This window comes from Urocitellus parryii, chromosome 7, assembly GCF_045843805.1.
Source record: "Urocitellus parryii isolate mUroPar1 chromosome 7, mUroPar1.hap1, whole genome shotgun sequence".
In the NCBI taxonomy this organism is placed as follows: domain Eukaryota; kingdom Metazoa; phylum Chordata; class Mammalia; order Rodentia; family Sciuridae; genus Urocitellus; species Urocitellus parryii.
In genome coordinates this window covers 149,961,589-149,982,495 of record NC_135537.1, presented here as the reverse complement: position 1 = coordinate 149,982,495, position 20,907 = coordinate 149,961,589, and the positions used below count along the sequence as shown (strand labels likewise).

Below are 20,907 nucleotides of genomic sequence, written 5' to 3'. Positions count from 1 at the left end.
AATCCTTATGCATTGTTGATAGTAATGTTAAATGTATTTTTGCCTCTCGATTTATGCAAAAAAACCATTGGGATTTTAATAGATTGCATGAAATCTATATTTGTTTTAGGTTTTCTTTAAATGTTTGGTTGACTTTAGCACTGAAGTCATCAGGTCCCAGGTTTTTCTTTGGTAGGACACTTTGATGCTAATTCAATCTTACTAAGTAAAGATCTCTCAGACTTTCTTCAAGATCAGCTTTTTACCAAAAGCTGATCATGCGTTTTTAGGAATTCATCAATTTCTAGGTTATCCAGTTTGTTAGGACATTGTTTTTTAATCTCTTAATTTTTTTTTATTTCTGTGGCATCATTTGTAATATTTCCTTTTTTTCTAATTTTAAGCTCTTTTTTCTTAGTCTAGTTAATCAATTTTATTGATATTTTCAAAAATAACATTGATTTATTCATTTATATTTTTCTATTTTCTGTTCTCATCTTCTTATTTCCTTTCTTCTGCTAACTTTTTAATAGTTCCTTGAGGTATACCTTTGATTTATTTACTTGAGATCTTCTTTCTTTTTTAATATGCGCATCTATACTCCTATATACTTTCATCTTAGTATTGCTTTTGTTGCATACTTTAAGCTTGGTATCTTGCGTTTCCTTTTTTGTTGGTCTGAAGATAATTTCATTATTTTCTTTTTTAAAATTTATTTTTAATGCTTTTATTAGTACATTATAGTTATACATAATGTTGGGATTCATTTTGATACAACAAAACATGCATAGAATGTAATCTTCTCTACTTTAGTCCCCAGTACTTGCTCTTTCACTCTCCTCCTCTCTCCCTCTGTTCTCCTTCCTCTACTCTACTGGTCTTCCTTCTATTTATTTATAGAGTTTTTTAAATTGGTGCTTCACAATATACATAAAGGTGAAATTTACTGTGGTATGTTCATACATGTACATAGCATAGTTTGATCAATATCATTCTGCAGTTCTTCCCCTTTCCTATTGTTCCCTCTCCTTCTCTCCCCTTCCTCTACTCCACTGATCACCCTTATGTTTTCATGGGATCCTTCCCCACTTTTTCTCCTTATTGTACTCTAGTTTTTGCATATGAGAGAAAGTATGCAACCCTTGACTTTCTGAGTCTGGTTTATTTCACATTTCACTGCAGTCAGAATGGCAATCATCAAGAATACAAATAACAATACATGCTGGTAAGAGCGTGGGGAAAAAGGTCCACTCATACTTCTTGGTGGGACTGTAAATTAGTACAACTACTTTGGAAAGCAGCGTGGAGATTCCTCAAAAGACTAGGAATGGTTTGACCACACAATCCCACTTCTTGGTATTTAAAATTCCAAAAGAACTAAAATCAGCATGCTATAATGATACAGGCACATCAGTGTTTATAGCAGTGCAGTTTCACAATAGCCAAGTTATGGAACCAGCTCAGGTGCCCAACAACAGATGAATAGATAAAGAAAATGTGGTATAAGTACACAATGGAGTTTCACTCAGCCATAAAGAAGATGAAATTATGGCATTTGCTGGTAAATAGATGGACCTGGAGAATATCATGCAAAGTGCTTTTTTCTTTTCTTTTTTTTTTTTTTGGCAAGCCATGCACATACTATTCAAAACTGTGTTGCTTAATTTCCACATATTTGTGCATTGTCCAGTTTTCTTCCTGCTTTTAAATCCTACTTTTATTCCATTGTGGTTGAAAAAGATTCATGATATTGATTTTAGTCTTCTTAAAATTTTGTTTTGTGACATAATGTGATCTACACTAGAGAACATTCTGTATGCAGTTGAGAAGAATGTATATTCTACTACTGCTGGGAGAAATGTTCTGCATAGGTCTGTTAGGTAGGTCCTTCTGGTCTCTGGATTTGTTTAGATTTTCTGTTTCCTTATTGATCTTCTGCCTAGATGTCTTATCTCTTATCAAAGGCCGACATTGAAATCTCCTGTTATTATGTAGCTTCCTGTTTCTCCTTTCAGTTCTGTCAATGTTTGCTTGAAATATTTGGATTCTTTGATGTTGGGTACATATATAATTGTTAAGTGTTCCTGATGAATTAACTTGTTTATCCTCATGTAATTTTTGTGACATTAGTATTGCTGCTCCTGTCTTATTTTAATCCTTATTTATAAGGAATATCTTTTTCCCAGCCTTTTACTTTCAGCCTATTTGTGACCTTGAATCTACAGTGAGTCACTTATCTATGGATCAGGTTTTTGTCTATTCAGCCATTTTATGTTTTCTGATTGAGATATTTAATCCAGTTATATTTAACAATAAAGTTTTAAAGTTGTAATGCAGACCTCTAGGCCAACATAGAAAAATATAGTCTGTGTCTCTGCTTTCTTCTTTTTGTTCTTGCCTAATCCCTGACACATAGTTATTATATACTGACAATTTTGTTTAAAAATTAGGTAGAATCAACAAACTTTAGAGCTAGAAGTAACTCAGATATATCAATGAACTCAACAGTATTATCTTGCAGACACGTTTCTTAAAGACCCAGTAATATGTAAACATTTTATATTTCTTTAAAAATTTAAAAATGGAATCAATATTGCATATTGTGCTTTGTTATTTTTGTGTTCAAGATTTATTTATGAATCTGACCATTTGCTTGTGCATAAATTTCTGAAGTTCTTTTAGAAACCAAAAGAAAGAAAGAATGAATGTTGGGTTTTTTTCAACTTTTATAACAAATTTGAAATAATTGGATTTATCTTGCCTGCTTTTACATTTTTAAAATCATGTTTAATTCCCTAATATTCTGAATTATTTTCTATATAATGGGAAAAATATCTGTGCCGGATTTCTTTAGTGGAAAATTTGCACATTGAACTAATTCTTTGTTATTTCTCAGACTTTCTTTTAAAAATAGAATTCTTTAATCTAGTTGTGGTATATATCCTGGAATTATTAACCTAATTATCTTACCCAAGTAGCATGAGAGGGTTTTCTCCAGATCTTGAATATTTGTGAACTACAGTGTTCAAAGTTGTTATTCCAGGATCAATGAGTCAAAGATGAAATGTTGTCAATGTTTTCAGATATAGGAAAAACAGTATATCATGGATTAAATTCCATTATGTATTAATAGTTATGCAAATTCATGATAGTTCATCTGATTTTATATGTTCTCAAGATACTTTATGCTTTTCTCAACTATCCTTTTCTAATTTTAGTTGAAATTTAAATAATTTAATAAATTTCAATGAATGTTTTTGATTCTTTTAGTCTTCCCTGAAAATCCAGTGTGACAGTTGCTCTAAATACTGTCAGGAGTTGGTTTTTTGTTTTGTTTGCCTATATTTTGTAAGCACTGAGAGACTTTGATTCAGAAACAGGACACAATCCAAAAGCAGATTCTAATAGCCAATTCATGAGGTACTCAAAATGGAAGACTTTTAGATTGATGATAACCCTACATTACCATCTTACAAAAATGGGTTTATTTTCATTCTTTAGGGAATTTGCATTTTTTTTTTTTTTGCCTACATTGTAAAAACTGATCCACATGGTATAGAACACATGCCATACAACAATGGGTAAAATAATTGAACTTAAATTATACTCTGTACCATTGGCTTTTGTCTTTTGCATGTATCTATCTTTTGTCTTTGTTTTTTCTACTTTGTATTTGTTTTATTTCACTTTCTAGCTCCTTGAAAAGAATGTAGTTCTTTCATTTTCAAAAAATTTAAATAAGTGTATTCTAAACTGTAAGAGTATTTCTAAATGTTGCCTTTGCTGCATTCATATGTTTTGAATTGTGAAGTTTTTTATCATTCATATCTAAAGATGATTCTCTGTAATCCATGTATTTTTTTAAGAATGAGGTTTAGTGTTGGGCTTCCTTTTTTTTCAATAACTTTGTATTATTTATTTTTACTCTAACATTCTATTACTAAAATATGTTCAATTTATATATCTATTCAATTTGGGTTTTTTAAAAACACTTTTTTAAAATATTTATTTTTTTAGTTGTAGTTGGGCACAATTTCTTTATTTTATTTATTTTTATGTGGTGCTGAGGATCGAACCCAGGGCCTTGCATGTAATAGGCGAGCACTCTACCGCTGAGCCACATAATGATTTGGGTTATTAATGATGATCCCATTTTCAAACAGTGAGCTTAATTGGCTATGTACTTTGTAAAATCATTTTAAGAATCTTCATTCAAGATGGGTTAAGAATATTAAGGAACTTTTCCTTAGACTTAAAGAATTTAAAATATATTTACATTAGAGTTTGAGGGTGTAGCCTAGTGGAAGAGCACATACTTAGCATGTGCAAAACCCTGAATTCAATCCCCAGCACCACAAGGGGGGAAAAAAACCAATTCTAACAGAAGTAATTTTTTTTTCTGCTTTTGAAATCACCACAATGCAATAATAGTAGTAGCAGCAGCAGCAGCAGCAGTAGCTTAATGGCAAAAGTATTGTTAACAGAAGCAGCTGATAATATTTATTAGGAATTTCACCCAATCACAGCTTTAATGAGATATTGCTTACCTTATTTATAGATGAGAAAAGACACTGAAAGGTTAATACATTTGCCATGGTTACATTATAGTCATATTAGCTCTAAACAAATAAAAAATTGTAAATTTATTCAGCTGGATACACAAAAATTTAATCTTTTTACCTTTCCCTGTTTTAGCTATTAGAAAAATTAAGAGAACGTTGGCTCCATACTGGTTTGTGGCATAATCTGGAGTTGGTGAAGACAGTCATTGTAGAACCACAAGGAGGAGAAAAAACTGATTTTGATGAATTGTTGCAGGTGTACTATGACTCAATCAAGTATAAAGGAGAGAAAGGTAACTAGAAATTATTTCATGGTCAATGAAAAAATATTTTTATTATTAAGTAAGAAGTTGGTATTAGAATTTCATTTCTATTATATTTTTAAATGAATTGCAGTTAGGAGAAAATTTATATTTTATTATCTTAGGTGAAAAGGAAAAAAGAAATTCTTTTATTTGGAATTATCCTCCTATGATATTTTCACTTGTGTGTGCCAATTCCACTTTAAAAAACAGCGTGCAATCAGGCAGTATCCCATGGTTTTCCTTACACTAACTGAAATATTTTGTGCAAGAAGGCAGTCAGGATATGTATAAATATTTCCTTACTAGCCAGATGGAACATATATTTTTATGCAAATAATGTAATTTTTGCTTATATTCTATTAAATAAGATACATTTTGAGTTTTCAAAACATAACTGAGGGGGCTGGGGTTGTGGCTCAGTGGTAGAGCACTCACTTAGTATGTGTGAGACCCTGGGTTCCATCCTCAACACCACATATAAATAAATATAATAAAGGTGTTGTATTCACCTTCAACTAAAAAAAAAAAAAAACATAACTGAGGACTCAGTTTCCAGGCTTGAGAATTTCCATACAGTTTAATGTGAAGGACTAATAGCAATAATTTATGAACAATGAAGCAATGAAAATACTATAATTGTCAATATCTTTTAATGTTAACAGTACATATAGTGTTTTGAACACTTTTCAATATAACATTTATTCAGTCTCATAATTAGTACAAATAAGTTATTTAAATTGTTCTAAGAATTTTACTTTGTGGTGGTAAAAGGTAATGATTGAAACTTCAATTTTTAGTTCATACTTGCTCAGTTCATACACAATTGCTACTCTTGTATGGTTTTATTGCATAATTTATCTGGGAGATAACAGTTTGTAAATTAGTTTACTACCATATTGCATCTAATTTTGTTTTGTTTGTATGTATGTATTTATTTGCAGTGTTGGGGATTGAACCAAGGTTCAATCACTGAGCTATCACTGAGCTACATTTGCAGACTTTATATTTATTTGTTTATGGTACTAGGGACTTAACCCAGGAGCATTCTAGCACTGAACTATACTTCTAGCACTGAACTATACTCCTAGCCCTTTTTCATTTTGAAACAAGCCCTCACTAAGTTTCTGAGGCTGACTACAAACTTGAGGTCCTCCCATCTTAGCCTCCTGAGTAGGTGGTATTACAGACATGCACCACCACCCAGCTTATTTTCCTTATTTATTTAAGACAGTGAACTTTAACAGTATATCTCCTAAAATATAAATAATAATTAGTCTTTACAAAATGTCAAGAATAAGCCACTTCTGAGAATTTTGAATATCCTATTTAAAATGTTTATTTTCTGTTGATTAAGATGGAGCCCTGCTAATAGCAGTTTGTCGTGGTAAAGTGAGTGAGGGTCTGGATTTCTCAGATGACAATGCCCGTGCTGTCATAACAATAGGAATTCCTTTTCCAAATGTCAAAGATCTACAGGTAGGCCATCAAAGCTTTAAGAAGTATACATTTTTCTTGTATCCTCATTTTATCTTTATGAAGAATCTGAAAAAGGTTTAGTAGAAAAATATTTATTTTTAACCCGTACTATCTTTTGCTTGACAAATGTGGTTTTCAAATTGTGGTCCTAGCACCAGTATTACCAGGGAACTTGGTAAAAATACAGTTTTTTAGGCTCTATTTCAGAACTGCTGAATCAGAAATGCTTGATGTGGAGCCCCATAATTTCTGTTTTATAAGCTCTTAGCTCTAGACTCATAAATCTCATAAATCCCCCCAAGGAATTCTAAGGTCCTCTCTATAATGCACTGCCCTACTTATTCCACAATTTTAGCTGCCACCAAATTCTGATCTCTTTCACTTCACCCCAGTAGCACCATTGTACTCTGATTGTACTTAAGTGTTATATGCTGTGGCCAGGAAATTATACCCAAGCAGAGAGCTGAAAATAATGGCTAACAGAGGCTGGAAAGTTCCACAGTGGCCACTGAAAGGCTGGTTTCAAGACTCGGTCAAAGCTGGAAGCCTTAGAATTAGGTATATTGATGATCTAGTCTAAGGCCAAGAGCCTGAGAGGCTCCCAAAGACTTCTGTTGAAGTACAAGTCTCAGAATTCAAAGGTCAAAGTACCCTGCAGTCTGATATTTAAAGGCAGTAGTATCAGAAACCTGCCAGCTCTACAAGGAAGAACCATATAAAGCTTTCCCCCTGCAGCTTTTCCTTTTCCATCCTGGCTCTCAACTGGTTAGATAGTGCCTCTTTTGGTTTAAATATTAGGTGTCCCCCCCCCAAAAGCTCATTTGTGAGACAATGCAAGGTTTAGAGGCAAAATGATTGAGTTATGAGAACCTTAACTCAATCAATTAATCTCCTGAAAGAGATTAACTGAGTGGTAACTAAAGGTGGTGGGGTTTTGGCTAGAGGATGTGGGTCCCTGGGGGAGTGCCTTTGGGATATATATTTTGATTCTGGCAAATGGGAGTTCCAGCTGCTTTCCTCTGCCCCACCCTTCTGCCATGATGTTCTGCCTCATCTCAAGCCCTGAAGAATGGAGCCGGCTTCCTATGGACTGTGACCCTTCAAATAAACTTTTCCTCCCCCAAAATTGTTCTTGTCAGGTCTTTTTAGTCACAGCAGTGAAAGAGCTGACTAAAATAATGCTCATTCATGTTCAGATCTGGTTCTTCCCAGTCATTTTGCTGACCCACACACCAATCTTCTCTAGAAATACCCTCCCAAACACAAAGTAGTGATTTACCAATTCTTTAGGCATCTGTCAGACTAGTCAATACCCAAATTAATCATCACAGTTGATGTTATCTTTCATCAAGGAACATATTCTGTAATTTAATTTCTTATAGACATTTGAAGGTGCTAGCAATTTGAGACCAAAACTTAAGGTATTTTGGCAGTGGGCAGCCTCCTGGGTACAACCAGTTAAGATGGCATACCAAAATAGAATTTCTTTCAGTAGGTTGGTTATCTTCTCTATTGTTAATACTTTTCTGGGTACTGTGAATTATATAATTTTATTTATTTATTTTCTCTAAGCCCTAGTAGTCTTTGAGTAACATTAACAATAAAAAGACTATTTGCCATGACTCCTCTGGTACCCTCTGGGCCTCTTTAGAACTTTTGAAAGTCCCACCTGAGAATTCATAATGTACATTTCAGCCTCTACTGGCTTTGGTAGCTTCTACTACCTTTCTCCAACTACTTGTGCTACCACTGAGGGCACTGATGCCCACATGCTGGGCTATGACTTCTATTCTAAAATGGCTTATCCTGCCTTCACTGCTACTGGTGAAACAGTTCGCATCTACTCTAGAAAACTGTTGCTTCAACAACATTCATTAGTGCTGCATGCCACACGAGTGCTACTGATAGTACTGCTATTGACACTGATACTGTTGTTTTCTGATGTCTTATCATTTTACTCTGTGACTGCATTATTACATTATTGCTGCTTTGTTAAAGTGGGAGAATCCTTTTTCCTCTTTATACCACAAGTTATTCCAGTATCTTTTTTTTTTGCTTTTTAAAAAATTTTTAATTGATTTTTTAAAAAAATAAATGATGCATTACAATTCTTATTACACATATATGGCACAATTTTTCATATCTCTGGTTGTATACAAAGTATGTTCACACCAATATGATGTCCATCACATTCCACCATCCTTGCTAACCCCATGCCCTCTACCTTCCCCTCCCACCCCCTGCCCTATCTAGAATTTGTCTATTCCTCCGATGTTCCCCTTCCCTACCCCACTATGAATCAGCCTCCTTATATCAGAGAAAACATTCAGCATTTGTTTTTTGGGGATTGGCTAACTTCACTTAACATTATCTTCTCCAACACCATTCATTTACCTGCAAATGCCGTGATTTTATTCTCTTTTATTGATGTGTAATATTCCATGTGTATACATGCCACATTTTTTTTTAATCCATTCCTCTACTGAAGAGCATCTAAGGTTGGTTCCACAGTTTAGCTATTGTGAACTATGCTCCAATATCTTAAATATATACATTTTTTCCTCTGGAATTAGTTTTTGCATTTTTGCTAATCCTTCTACTTCTCAAACCTATGTGAGTTCTTGAGAGCTGGAAAAGAGGATAAGCTTTATGACTGATAGTAGACTGTCAAATATTACTGACTAATATTACACTTACAAAATAGTGAAGCTTGGAAAGATTCACATCAAGCTTACAGTACTGATTACATCTAAGGGTACGAGATGAGGATGATACTGGAAATAGTTATCAAAGGGGACTTTAACTTTTTCCATAATTTGTAATTAAAAATAAAAGCTTTAAGAAAATATGATGAGAATATTTATTATGTTATTCTTTTTTAAAAATAAAAATTCTTAAAATTAAAAGGTGTATTTATGAATATGGCATTTTACCTTCCATTTTCTCTACTTTTACCTTATGATAAGGGAAATTGCCCAATTTTCCCATGGTAGAATAAATTACCCACCTTATGGCAGCCAAAAAAAAAAAAAAAAAAACACTGGTGACCTGCTCTGACAGTTCTGTCATGATCCTACTTGTCGTTGTTCTGCTTATCCAAATCCCAGTGGCTCAATTGCATAAAATCACAAAGCAGAAGTGTCACTGGATTCTGGATAGAGAAAAAGAGGGTGGTTCTAAAGGTTTTCCCCTAGTGCTTCCCAAAAGGTGCAAATGTGGTGGACCCAAGAATAGTCCAAGCTGTAGCATCCAGGGACAGGAAGAGAGAAATGCAAGGGAAGTGTATTTCTTATTGCCATTTTTTTTTTTTAAGAGAGAGTGAGAGAGGAGAGAGAGAATTTTTAATATTTATTTTTTAGTTCTTGGCGGACACAACATCTTTGTTGGTATGTGGTGCTGAGGATCGAACCCGGGCCGCATGCATGCCAGGCGAGCGCGCTACCGCTTGAGCCATATCCCCAGGCCCTCTTATTGCCATATGTCTAGACTCATCCTTCCTGTGTAACAGTTCTAAAATTCAGTGACTTAAAACAACAATCATTTGTTACAGATCACACATTTATGGAGTGGCTAGGCAGAACATGTTACTGATAATATTTATTTGTATACACCTATAGGATAGAAGAGAAATTAAAAAAAAACTTCCATGTTTTAATAAAGTCCAGTTTATCTTTTTGTTTGTTAACTAAGCTTTCGGTATCATACTTAGAAACCATAGGCAAAAATGCAAGGTTATGAAATTCACCTCCAATGTTTTCTTTGAAGAGTTGTATAGTTTTATCTCTAGTTACTGATGGGGAAAGACTTCTGCCATTTAACAATTTTCTGTATGTCATATGCTTTTTGTTCCTCAATTCCATCATTACCTTTTTTTGTATTTAGTTGATTTGTGGTATAATACAGACTGAATATATATTATCCAAAATGCTTAGGACCAGAGTGTTTCAGATTTGGGAGTTTTTCAAATTTTGGATTATTTGCATGGGCTTTACTGGTTGTGTTATTAAAGAGAATGGCTTTACTGCTCATCACTCCACTGAAAACTTAGGAGGTAGGTGAGAAAAAAGGTTTATTCAGAGTCACCTTTGAGGAAGACAGAGGAGAATTTCCTGTCTCAAATCTCTATCTTAATGGAGATCAAGGGGATAGAAAGCTTTTGTTTTATTTAATTTGTGTGTTTGTTTATTTATTTTGCAGTACTGGGGATCAAACCCAGGTCCTTGCATATGCTAGGCAAGCACTCTACAACAGAGCTACATCCCCAACCCTTTTTTATTTTGCCCAGGCTTGAACTTGAGATTCCACTGCCTCAGCCTTCCAAGTAGCTGGGATTCCAGGCCTGCACCAAGGCCCCCAGCTTAGAAAGCTTTTATAAGAGAAGGCAGAGTTGGACAAAAGACAGGAAATATACATTTGTAGATTTAACCTGTGTTAATCAGAAATATGTCAGGCTCAGTTTCCCTAGTGTCAGTCAGGCTTGTAGACAGCCCTTCAGCCTTTACTCTTGTTATGGGGAAATACAGGATGCAGAAAAAGTTATCAAGAAGGTTCCCTTAATTTTAAAGGGAGTCTTTTTCAGTTGAACACCCCTAATCCAAAATCTGAAATAAAAAATTCTCCAAACTTCAAAACTTTTTGAGTTTCGTCAGTGGTTAAAACATTCAGATTTCAGATTTTCACATTAGGGATCTTCAACCTGTGTTTTGATTCTCCTCTTTTTGGGGTATTCTTTTTAGTTTTTTTTTTTTTTTTGAGAGTTTATGTTATGGGTTAAAACTATTATCTTAAATCTTCATTCTTCCTCTTTTATATTGCCACAGATTGTATCTTTAAACATTGTGTACAAGTTAATATATAATTATTGTTAAAAATGATATCTATTTTTTCTATATTATCTTAATCAATGGTTGAATGGAGGTTTGATATAAGCTTAAGATTACATTTGGTTTTGTTGTTTTTTATAAAACAACTCTTTGTTCCTAGACTTAATTAAGGCACAGTAATAATAGTAATTATTAAATGATAATGAACAGAATGGTAATAAACATTAAAGTGACTCATAAAAGGGTAATCAGAACTAGGCACAGTGGAGCACTCCTATAACCCCAGTGGCTTGGGAGGCTGAGGCAGGAGAATAGCAAGTTCAAAACCAGCCTCAGCAATGGTGAGGCACTAAGCAACTCAGTGAGACCCTGTCTCTAAATAAAATACAAAATAGGGCTGGGGATGTGGCTCAGTAATTGAGTGTCCCAAAATTTTTTAAAAAATATTTTTAAAATAAATAAATAAAAGGGCTATCAGTGTATTATAGTATTAAGTTATTAAAGGAGTTATGGAAGAAAATGCTCAATCCCAAATAGTATCTTACATTTTATATAATAAATAGTAGAACATAATAAACATGGCGTATCTTATATTGATTATACTGGCTATCACTCTTTGTATTAGTTTACTGTTTCTGTGTAACAGATATCACAGAGTACCTTAAAACAACACACATTTATTAACTCCATGTTTCATGGATCTGGGCATGGCTGAGACGAGCCCTTCGTTCAGAGTTCCACAAGACTATATTCTGATCTGGAGCTTGGGATGCTCTCTCAAGTTCTTTCAGCTTCTTATCAGATAATACTTCTGAATTGTTATCAGAATTAAGTTCCTTGTGGCTGTTAAGACTGAGATTCTTTATAACCCAAGACAACTCTTGACTCTCAGAAGCTACTCAAAGTTCCTTGTCATATGGCCTTCTCATACACCCTCTTATGGCATAGTAGTTTACTTCTTCAAGACCAACAGGATACTTTCTAACACCAGTCAGCTAAGACAGAATCTTAAATAACTTCTAATCATGAGAGTTACTTCCCATCCCTTTGCCTTATAACACAACCTAATTTAAGGGAGTGACTGTCCCATACTCTGCCATATTCTTTTGGCTAGAAGGAAGTCAAAATTCTACACTCACTTAAGGGAAGAGCAGATAAAGTGTCACCTTAGGATGACATCTGCCATCTTGTAGTCTGTAAAAGGAGTTGACAGATTAAATTATTTCCATAAATGCTTTTTCTAAAACTATGCATCACATTACTGGACTTTAAGCTAGAACTTTATAGTTTTCTTTTACATTAATACTCAGTTTAACATACAAAAATAATGGAATTTATTTAGAAGTGAAAATTTTAAATATTCCATCTTATAGAATTGAAACAATCTATTTCAGCATTATTTTTCCCACTTCATTTTATTTCACATTTAAAAGGTTCAGATCAGTGAAAAATGATTTGAGTGGGAAAAAGAAGACAGCGACATTAATTTGATATTTGCTTTTTTCTTAAATTTAAGAAAGATTATGGAAGTAAAAATTAAACTACAGTTTAAAATACTAACTTAAGACTTTAGGTCTCAATAGCAGAGTTTGGCTTTTAGAAAAGCAGGAAAATGTATGTTAGAGCCAAAAATACGACTTCTTTGGCTGTGACCAGGATTTCCTCTTCCCACCTTGGGGACTAGAAAATAGAGGTAGGAAAATTTCATTTTGGAGCCAAGTGTGACTTGTTTAGTTCAAGTCGTAATTTATTGCACATACCTCAGGGACCTGAAAATAAAGAAACCCACTATGAAATGTTGATAATGGGCCACTCTGAAGGGCAAGCATTAAGCTAACTTTCCCAGTGAGGATTTTTTTCTCTTCTACCTTTCCCAGATGCTTCTGATCATTCTATAAGAACATACTTAATCGTATAATAGTTAAAAAGAAAACTTTCTATGCACTAAAATGAAGTATTTGAGGAGCATGAGAGTGAACCAAGGCTTTTATATGATTAGATGTCAGTGGAAAAATATAACTAAAAGAGAAGTTGTTTTCTTTTAATGCAATTAAGTCACAGTATAATAAGACAGCCTATTTAGTGGGTATTTAAAGCAAACCCTTTGGTCAATTACAATTACAAAAGCCTTCAACATTATGATTTAGTCACCCACATCTCAAACTGGTAACATGGACATAGTTTGTGAGACATGATAAAATAAAATATTTAGATTTTAAAATGTCACTCTGTTTTGTATTCCTTAAGGTAGTCTAATAGAAAAAAATTTAAAAGATGATCTAGCACTAGAATAGAAATATTCTCCCTTTGTGAGTTTTGTACCTTTACTCTGAGGAAAAATTAATAAACTAAGCACATGATAAAAAATTTTATACTTTAAAAATGCTAAAGTAGCATGTTAAACTTTTTATAATTAGTTTAATAAAATTTGATAGTAATATTCATTGTCAGAAGTGCTTTTATAATGATGGAAATAATGTATTCAGGTAATAAATTTTTTTTAAGCAGTATAGTATGTTTAGTTTCCAAAATAAGTTTTTTTTTTTTTCCTTCCAGTGCTAGGGATTTGCATGTTGGGCAAGTGCTTGCTCCGTCATTAAGCTACATCCCCACACCCCAAGGTAGATTTTATTTGGAAACTACTTAAAATTAAGGTAGTGGGGCTGGGGATGTGCCTCAAGCAGTGACGCACTCACCTGGCATGTGCAGGGCACTGGGTTCGATCCTCAGTACCACATAAAAGTAAAGATGTTGTGTCCACCAAAAACTGAAAAATAAATATTAAAAAAAATTAAAGTAGTGATCTAAATATCTATTTTAGTATTAGCCTATAATAGCTATTTGGATTTGTTTTGTTTCTTTTTAATTTTGGAAACTCAGCTTTGAATATATTATTTTAACCAATCTTTTAAAATTACATTCATTGGGGCTGGGGATGTGGCTCAAGCGGTAGCGCGCTCGCCTGGCATGCATGCGGCCCGGGTTCGATCCTCAGCACCACATACCAACAAAGATGTTGTGTCTGCCGAGAACTAAAAAAAATAAATAAATATTAAAAATTCTCTCTCTCTCTCTCTCTCTCTCTCTCTCTCTCTCTCTCTCTCCTCTCTCACTCTCTCTTTAAAAAAATAAAAATAAAAAAATAAAATTACATTCATAACAAATAAAAAAATAAAATTACATTCCTAATTGAAAAAACAAGCATCTACTTTAATTTTGTTACATCATTATTGTCTCCAACAAACACACACCTGTCATACTAGATTTCCATGCATTGTGAACATTTTATAAGACACAGTCCTTGCCCTAAAGGATGACAGAGTTAATAAATATACAGCACACATTAAACTAGTGCTTTCACTTGTCAGAATATTAGATGGCCGAGCATGGAGGCACATACCTGTAAGTCCAGTGTTTTGGGAGGTGGAGGTAGGAGAAGTGTGAGTTCAAAGCTAGCCTCAGCAACTTAGCAAGGACCTAAACAACTCACCAAGACCCTGTCTCTAAATAAAATATAAAAAAGGGCTGGGGTTGTGGCTCAGTGGTTAAGCACCCCTGGATTCAATCCCTGGTACCCCCCAAATATAAATATATATATATAAATAAAATGTCAGATGATGGCAGTACTAGAGTTCTTAAATCTGACAGATTTCTTTATAAGGAGAATGAGTTTGTCCCTTCATTATTTTGGTTTTGGTTGCTGTGAGAGCAGTATGAATATTCATGAGAAGATGAATAGGGGGAGGGATATAAAGAACTGTAGTGTATCAATCAGTTTTAGAAACACACTTTTTAAGTAGATTCATCTATCCTTTTAGAGTAGATTCATTGAGTTCTTTAGAATTACTTTTCTATCATAATTATTTTAATGATCTTGAGTGTTTCAGTATTCATTTATTAATTCATTTAACAAATATTTACTAAAATCCTAATTTGTATTAAATGTAGTAGATACAAAAGTGAGCAACATGGTGATGTCTATCATTTGTAAAGGACATGCTGTCTCTATACTGGTGATATCTATCATTTAGTAAAGGACAAGAATTTTGGAGGAATACAAACTAGGTTCTCAGAAGCTTAGGAAAAATGAAGTTGATCACCACCTTTCACCTTCTCTATAGACATCAATTTACTCCTATTGACTTGCCTAAAAGGAATGGAAGAACCAGAAAGGTGAGATTTGAATGTTGTCAACACTGAAATTTAAATATACAAACATATGATATCAGCTCATTAGAGACCAGATTACAACAAAAACTTTTCAAATTCTAACACTACTCAGAATAATGAAACAACCCTTTTTTTTCTTTTTTTCTAATACCTGGCTTAAAGTACAAAGTACTATTGTAGACTGTGGGAACACCGTGATATACTACACAGATTATAGCCCCTTTTCTCATAGAGTTTACAGTCAAGCAAGGAATGTTCACATTAATGTAATAAACAATCACAGTTGTGATGAAGGCTATAAGAAAAGTCACAGGAACCATGAGAATGTTATAACAGGTCTTTATGGGTCAAGAAAGGCTTCCTGAGGAAGTGATATTTAAGCTGACACAGGAAAGAAGGCTGGGAGTTATGTAGGTGAACAGAATGGATAAATAGTATTCTCAATAGAGAGAACAGCATATGCTAAGGTCCTAATGTGTGAAAGAGGATAGCAGTTTTCAGAAATTGAAAGAAGCTGAGTTAGAGAGAGAGTTGGGAGACTGGCATGTGAATACGGACTAGGAGAGGTATTTAGGAGCCAAATCACTTAGGGCTCTATATGCCATTTTCAGGATTTGGGAGTTTATTCTAAACTGTAGGAAACCAGATCCAGGAACAGAGCCTGAGGTCAGAGTGGAGTGGAGTTCTGGTTATAGTGTAGCATCTGATACAGAAACCCACCTGGATCTAGCTCCAATAATAACATGTGGTTACCCAAGGGAAATGCTATGTATATAAACTAAAAGAGCTGTAATCTTAAACTCTTTAACATTTAGGAGTCCAGCAACTTGCTGGTAGAAGTATTGGAAACACTTAGCCAAAATCAGAGATAGGGGAGAAAAACCTTGTCACTTCTAAAAGTCTAGAATAAGTTTAGCTTTCATTACTTATGCTTTTTTCCCTCCCTAGATAATTTTTTACAGCTTAAAAAAAAAAAAAACTTGGCCCAAAGTATTACTAAAAGCAGTCCATAAGTATATCTTGAAGTTCTAAAATTAAAAATTAGTTTGAATCTAAGCAAATTGACAACTTATATATCTACCTGGGCAGTAGATACTGAGAAAATAAAATGCTTTGTTCCCATCTCTTCTGAAAAAAAAGAACAAATAACAACAGAACAGCAAGCAATACCTCAAAGAAAGCTGTGGAATTGTTGTTTGACTTTTGTCTCTCTAAAACGAATTATTTTTCTTCAGGGGAGAAATTTGGTTTTAGATTTTAATCAGTTTACTCATCAGGTACCCTCAAAGCTGACAGGGTGCAGACATGTGGATGGGCTTTTGATGTGTTATGTCACTTGTTTGTCCAACAATAAAGTTTTAAATTCTCAGATAAACTATACTGTAGTAGACATCGCTGTTCAATGTTTACAACTTCAGTCCCTCTTGTTTTTAACTGAGATTAAAAGTTTGAAACTTTGAGAATGAGTTCAGTTTGAGAGAGTTCATACTGTCATAGACAGTTCAAACTAAAACTTTGAGATAGTTCAGTTTATACTGTCATACAAAATGATTTCTAACTGTAGGACAGATAACACCAAAATGCCAGAGAGAATAGTAAACTGTACAATAGCTCATAGTGTCTTTTCCTGTTGCATCACTGTGGCTTAAAATTACTTTACATCAGGGTTTCTTAAGTTTGGCACTGTTGACATTTTGGACAGGATAATTCTTTGTTGTGAGGTCTGTCCTATGCATTGTAGGACATTTGGGGGCATCTCTGGCCTTTACCTACTAGCTGTCAGTAGCAACAGGCCCCTCATCCATGCCTGCCATTTTTTTCTTTTACATATTTTTTCAGTTGTAGATGGACACATATCTTTATTTATTTATTTTTATGTGGTGCTGAGGATTGAGTCCAGTGTCTTATATGTGCGAGGCAGGCACTCTCCCACTGAGCTACAGCCCCAGCCCCAGCCCCATGCCTGCCATTTGTAACAACCCAAAATATCTCTAGAGATTCAAATACCTTCTGGTAGGCAAACTTTCTCTCAGTTAAGCACCACTGCTTTATATAGTAAGACATACAAATGTATGTCATGAATTAAAATGAACTATCTGCATTTATTTTTAAATTATTTTTTATCAAGTTGAAAAAAGTCCAATAAAGCTTTTACTAAGAGTCTAATATATACTAAATATAGTAGATGACTTCTTATAATAACAATTCCTTGGCTTCTACCCCATTCCCAGCCCCTGCTTCTGAGAGGAGTGGTTTTTCACTTCTTTTAACTGTATTTACCTCCATATTTTATTTTTATTTAATTGATTTTAGACATATTATTAATTTCCTAATTGAAATAAGGATTTAGCTCACTCTGCTTTTCCCATATATCACCTGAATATAGTTATGTCACAATTTTAAAATTAAGCCTATTATCAATGTTCACATTACCATGATTATGAAAATACTATTAACTGTAGTCAAATGATTTCCTTCCTATTTTGAAATGTTAATTATATACTCCTCCACCCACCATTTTTCTTTTTTTAGGTCTTTCATCTTCATTTAACTCTGTCTTCTTCAAATAGATCTGTACAAGCCTCTCACTACAATTATTTTTTAATTGGCCTATCAGATAATATGTCATTTTCTCCCTCTGGAGTGGAGTTATCACTTCTTAAGCCTCTGATCTGCTGCTTCAGTTAGGACTAAGTTGCTCTTTCAGCCCATCTAAGTGTTGGTGTCCTGAGGAATTTTTTTTTCCATTGCTATTATCCTAGGAATTTGATTTGCATGTTTTCTGTGTTAGATCGCCAGTTTCCTGGGTCTTGGGTTTCCCCCATCTCATTTTTTTCATTTTTTGTTCATGTTTTGTTTCCCTTTTTGCAGTGCTAGGGAATGAACCTAGGTTATCAAGCATGCACTCTACCAATAATCTTGGTATAGCCTTCTTATTTTTCTTATAAGTGATAGTGTCCTCCTGTGTTGTCCAGCCCAGCGTCAAAGTTTCAATATTCCTGTCTCAGCCTCCCAAGTAGCTGAGACTATTTGCGAACACCACTATACCCAGCCTGCTCTTTGATCTTTGTGGTACACATTTTCTCTAACAGTTTCCTGAGTTAGTTCCTTATACTTCCATTTCCTGAGACTTTCTGGACTTCTGCAGGCCAAACTGGCTTACTTCCCAGAATAGTTCTGTAGGTACATCAGTTTGAATTTTCTCCTTTCTGCACATTTACCATTTGTCCATCTGCTTTTCATATATTGGGGATTGGAGTTAGATGTGACTTAGTTTAATTGAAGTTGAAGATTGTTTCTCTATCTTTTAATGAAGGGCAGTTTTTGAGAAGTAAGGGAAGAGGCAATGTCTTTTTTGTTTTGTTTTGTTTTGTTTTTTACTTCTTGAAACCAGAAGTCTTCATTACTTTCTAAAATAAAGCATTAGTTTTCAAAATGCTATGATTCCATATGCCTTACTTTCACACTCTCACATTCATATTTGAGAAGGTCTGAATTGTATATTTCTGGAAATAATATTTTAAAGGTAGAAAGTACTAGTATAGTTTTTAATCAGATCTTACATCTAGAAGATAATTTGGGTGTAAATAGTAAAAAAAATAGAAATCTCTAGTGGAGGTAATCAACTGAGTTTTAACATTTTAGGTGTGTTTTCAAATAGTCATTTAATTTTTTTTTTTTTTATGTACATGCTTTCTCTTGCTGATGGTTTTAAATGTTTGATCTTGCCTGAGCCCACTGTCATTGGAATTAACTTCTCCTTTCTACACCTGCCATTGCCAACAAATCTTTATGTAACTCCCCCAGGGCCATCATGCTTATTATTACATCATTTGGCTTCCACAAGCCTCTTCCATAAGAGATCTGACCACCTTCCAGAGCTACATGGATGTAGGTATAGATGTAGGTGTAGTTCTCCTATCCTCACTGAATGCTGCACTACTCATTCCCTTGACAAAGCCTCTTAATATTGGCTCATTCTTTTAAACCTTACAGTTCCTTCCTTCCTTCCTTCCTTCCTTCCTTCCTTCCTTCCTTCCTTCCTTCCTTCCTTCCTTCCTTCCTTCCTTCCTCTTCTTTTTTTAGTGCTGGGATATTGAACCCAGGAAATAAAATATTTGAATGAAACAATATTTAGCCTAATGCTCTAATTCTCATGCTGTCATTCTCATACATTATAAAACTCTGATTTGGGGGTCCATAACATAACAAATGACCATATAGCCTAAATAGTCCTATGACTTTTTTTATATACCTAAAACAGTATATTACAACAGAATGTAAAGTCCACGGAAACCTTCAGTGGGTTCCAGAAGTAGATAAGTAATGACTTTCTAGCCTGCTTTTCCCTAACATAGGATACTTTACTATTTCATGCTCATTGTCATTTATGCATCCAACTCTGTGAGATAAGGTTGGCAGGAATTATTTTCCTCTTTTTACAGAAGAAGAAATTCAGGAAGCTAAAGCTATATGGCCGTACTGTGGCCTATCCAAGGTCAAACAACTGCTTGATTTTAAGCCATGTGCTTTTGCCAGTCTACTTCCTTTCTTCAAAATAGACCATGGCATGCATGGTGGCATTTTCTAGAGATGATAATTTAAGCATTTGCAGGTTTATCTGAGCAGTATTTTAATATGGATGGCCTAACTAAATTGCCACAAAGTCTATTGCTTTTTTTTTTTTTTTTTTTTTGTGGTCCTCGGAATTGAAGCCAGGGCCTTGTGCATGTGAGGCAAGCACTCTACCAACTGAGCTATATCCCTAGCCCAAGCCTTTAGCTCTTTTTAAAAAATTTGAACTTAGCCCTTTATTGAATAAGCATATTTAAAATTTCTTGCAGGTCTTAAAGTAGTAATTGTTTTTCTTTTTAGTAGGAAATATTAATTTTTACTTTGTCCCATGCTTTTATATTGACAGTTGTTTTTGTAATAATAAAAAATTAAAATTTAATGTTCCATCCCAACTGAAATGTTTTTGTATTATTATTGTTGAAGCATTTACTCAGGAGTGTTTAAATGTTACCCAATAAACTATTCTGGATAGTAGCCACACTAATAACTTATTTTAACCAATTAAGTTGAATATGTGGAGGCCAGAAGATACCTGCCTTGAATATATATTTTTTTCTCTATTCTCTTTCTCTCCCTCCCTTCCTTTCTTTCTGTATGTGGTGAGCACTGAACCTAGGGCCTTGTGTATGCTGGGCTAGCCCTCTTTTCCTGAGCCATACACCCAGCCCATTTTCTTAAATTTGAAATTTTCAGGTCCCTCTCCCACAATACTGACGATTTATAGCACAAAGTTTAATTTAACTAATCTTATTTGTTAAATAAGCATCTTATCCATGCGTGAAATAGGTTATTTTGTTGTTATGTCTTCAGTCTTACTTCTTGGTAGATTATTTTGTCAAGTCCTAATGTAACAGAATGTAAGTACTATGAAAACTATTTCTAATATAATTTGTTTTCATTTTTAAAGTGATCCTGACTTCTTAACTCTGGGCAGAAACTTTTTTCCCTTCATTTAGAAAAAATATGTACTATATTTGGTTAACCAATGTCTTAAAAATCTTGAAAATATGCCAGATG

At 34.0% G+C, this 20,907-nt stretch overlaps 1 protein-coding gene across 1 annotated transcript in view; it reads left to right on the top strand.

The window, feature by feature from the left end:
* Positions 1-20,907, top strand: part of Brip1 (BRCA1 interacting DNA helicase 1) — a 146,183-nt gene that overhangs the window by 98,255 nt on the left and 27,021 nt on the right. Inside the window, exons 16-17 of the mRNA XM_077801069.1 lie at positions 4,675-4,834; positions 6,201-6,322. Of these exons, the coding sequence (XP_077657195.1) occupies positions 4,675-4,834; positions 6,201-6,322 (282 nt within the window). The remainder of the gene's footprint in view (positions 1-4,674; positions 4,835-6,200; positions 6,323-20,907) is intronic.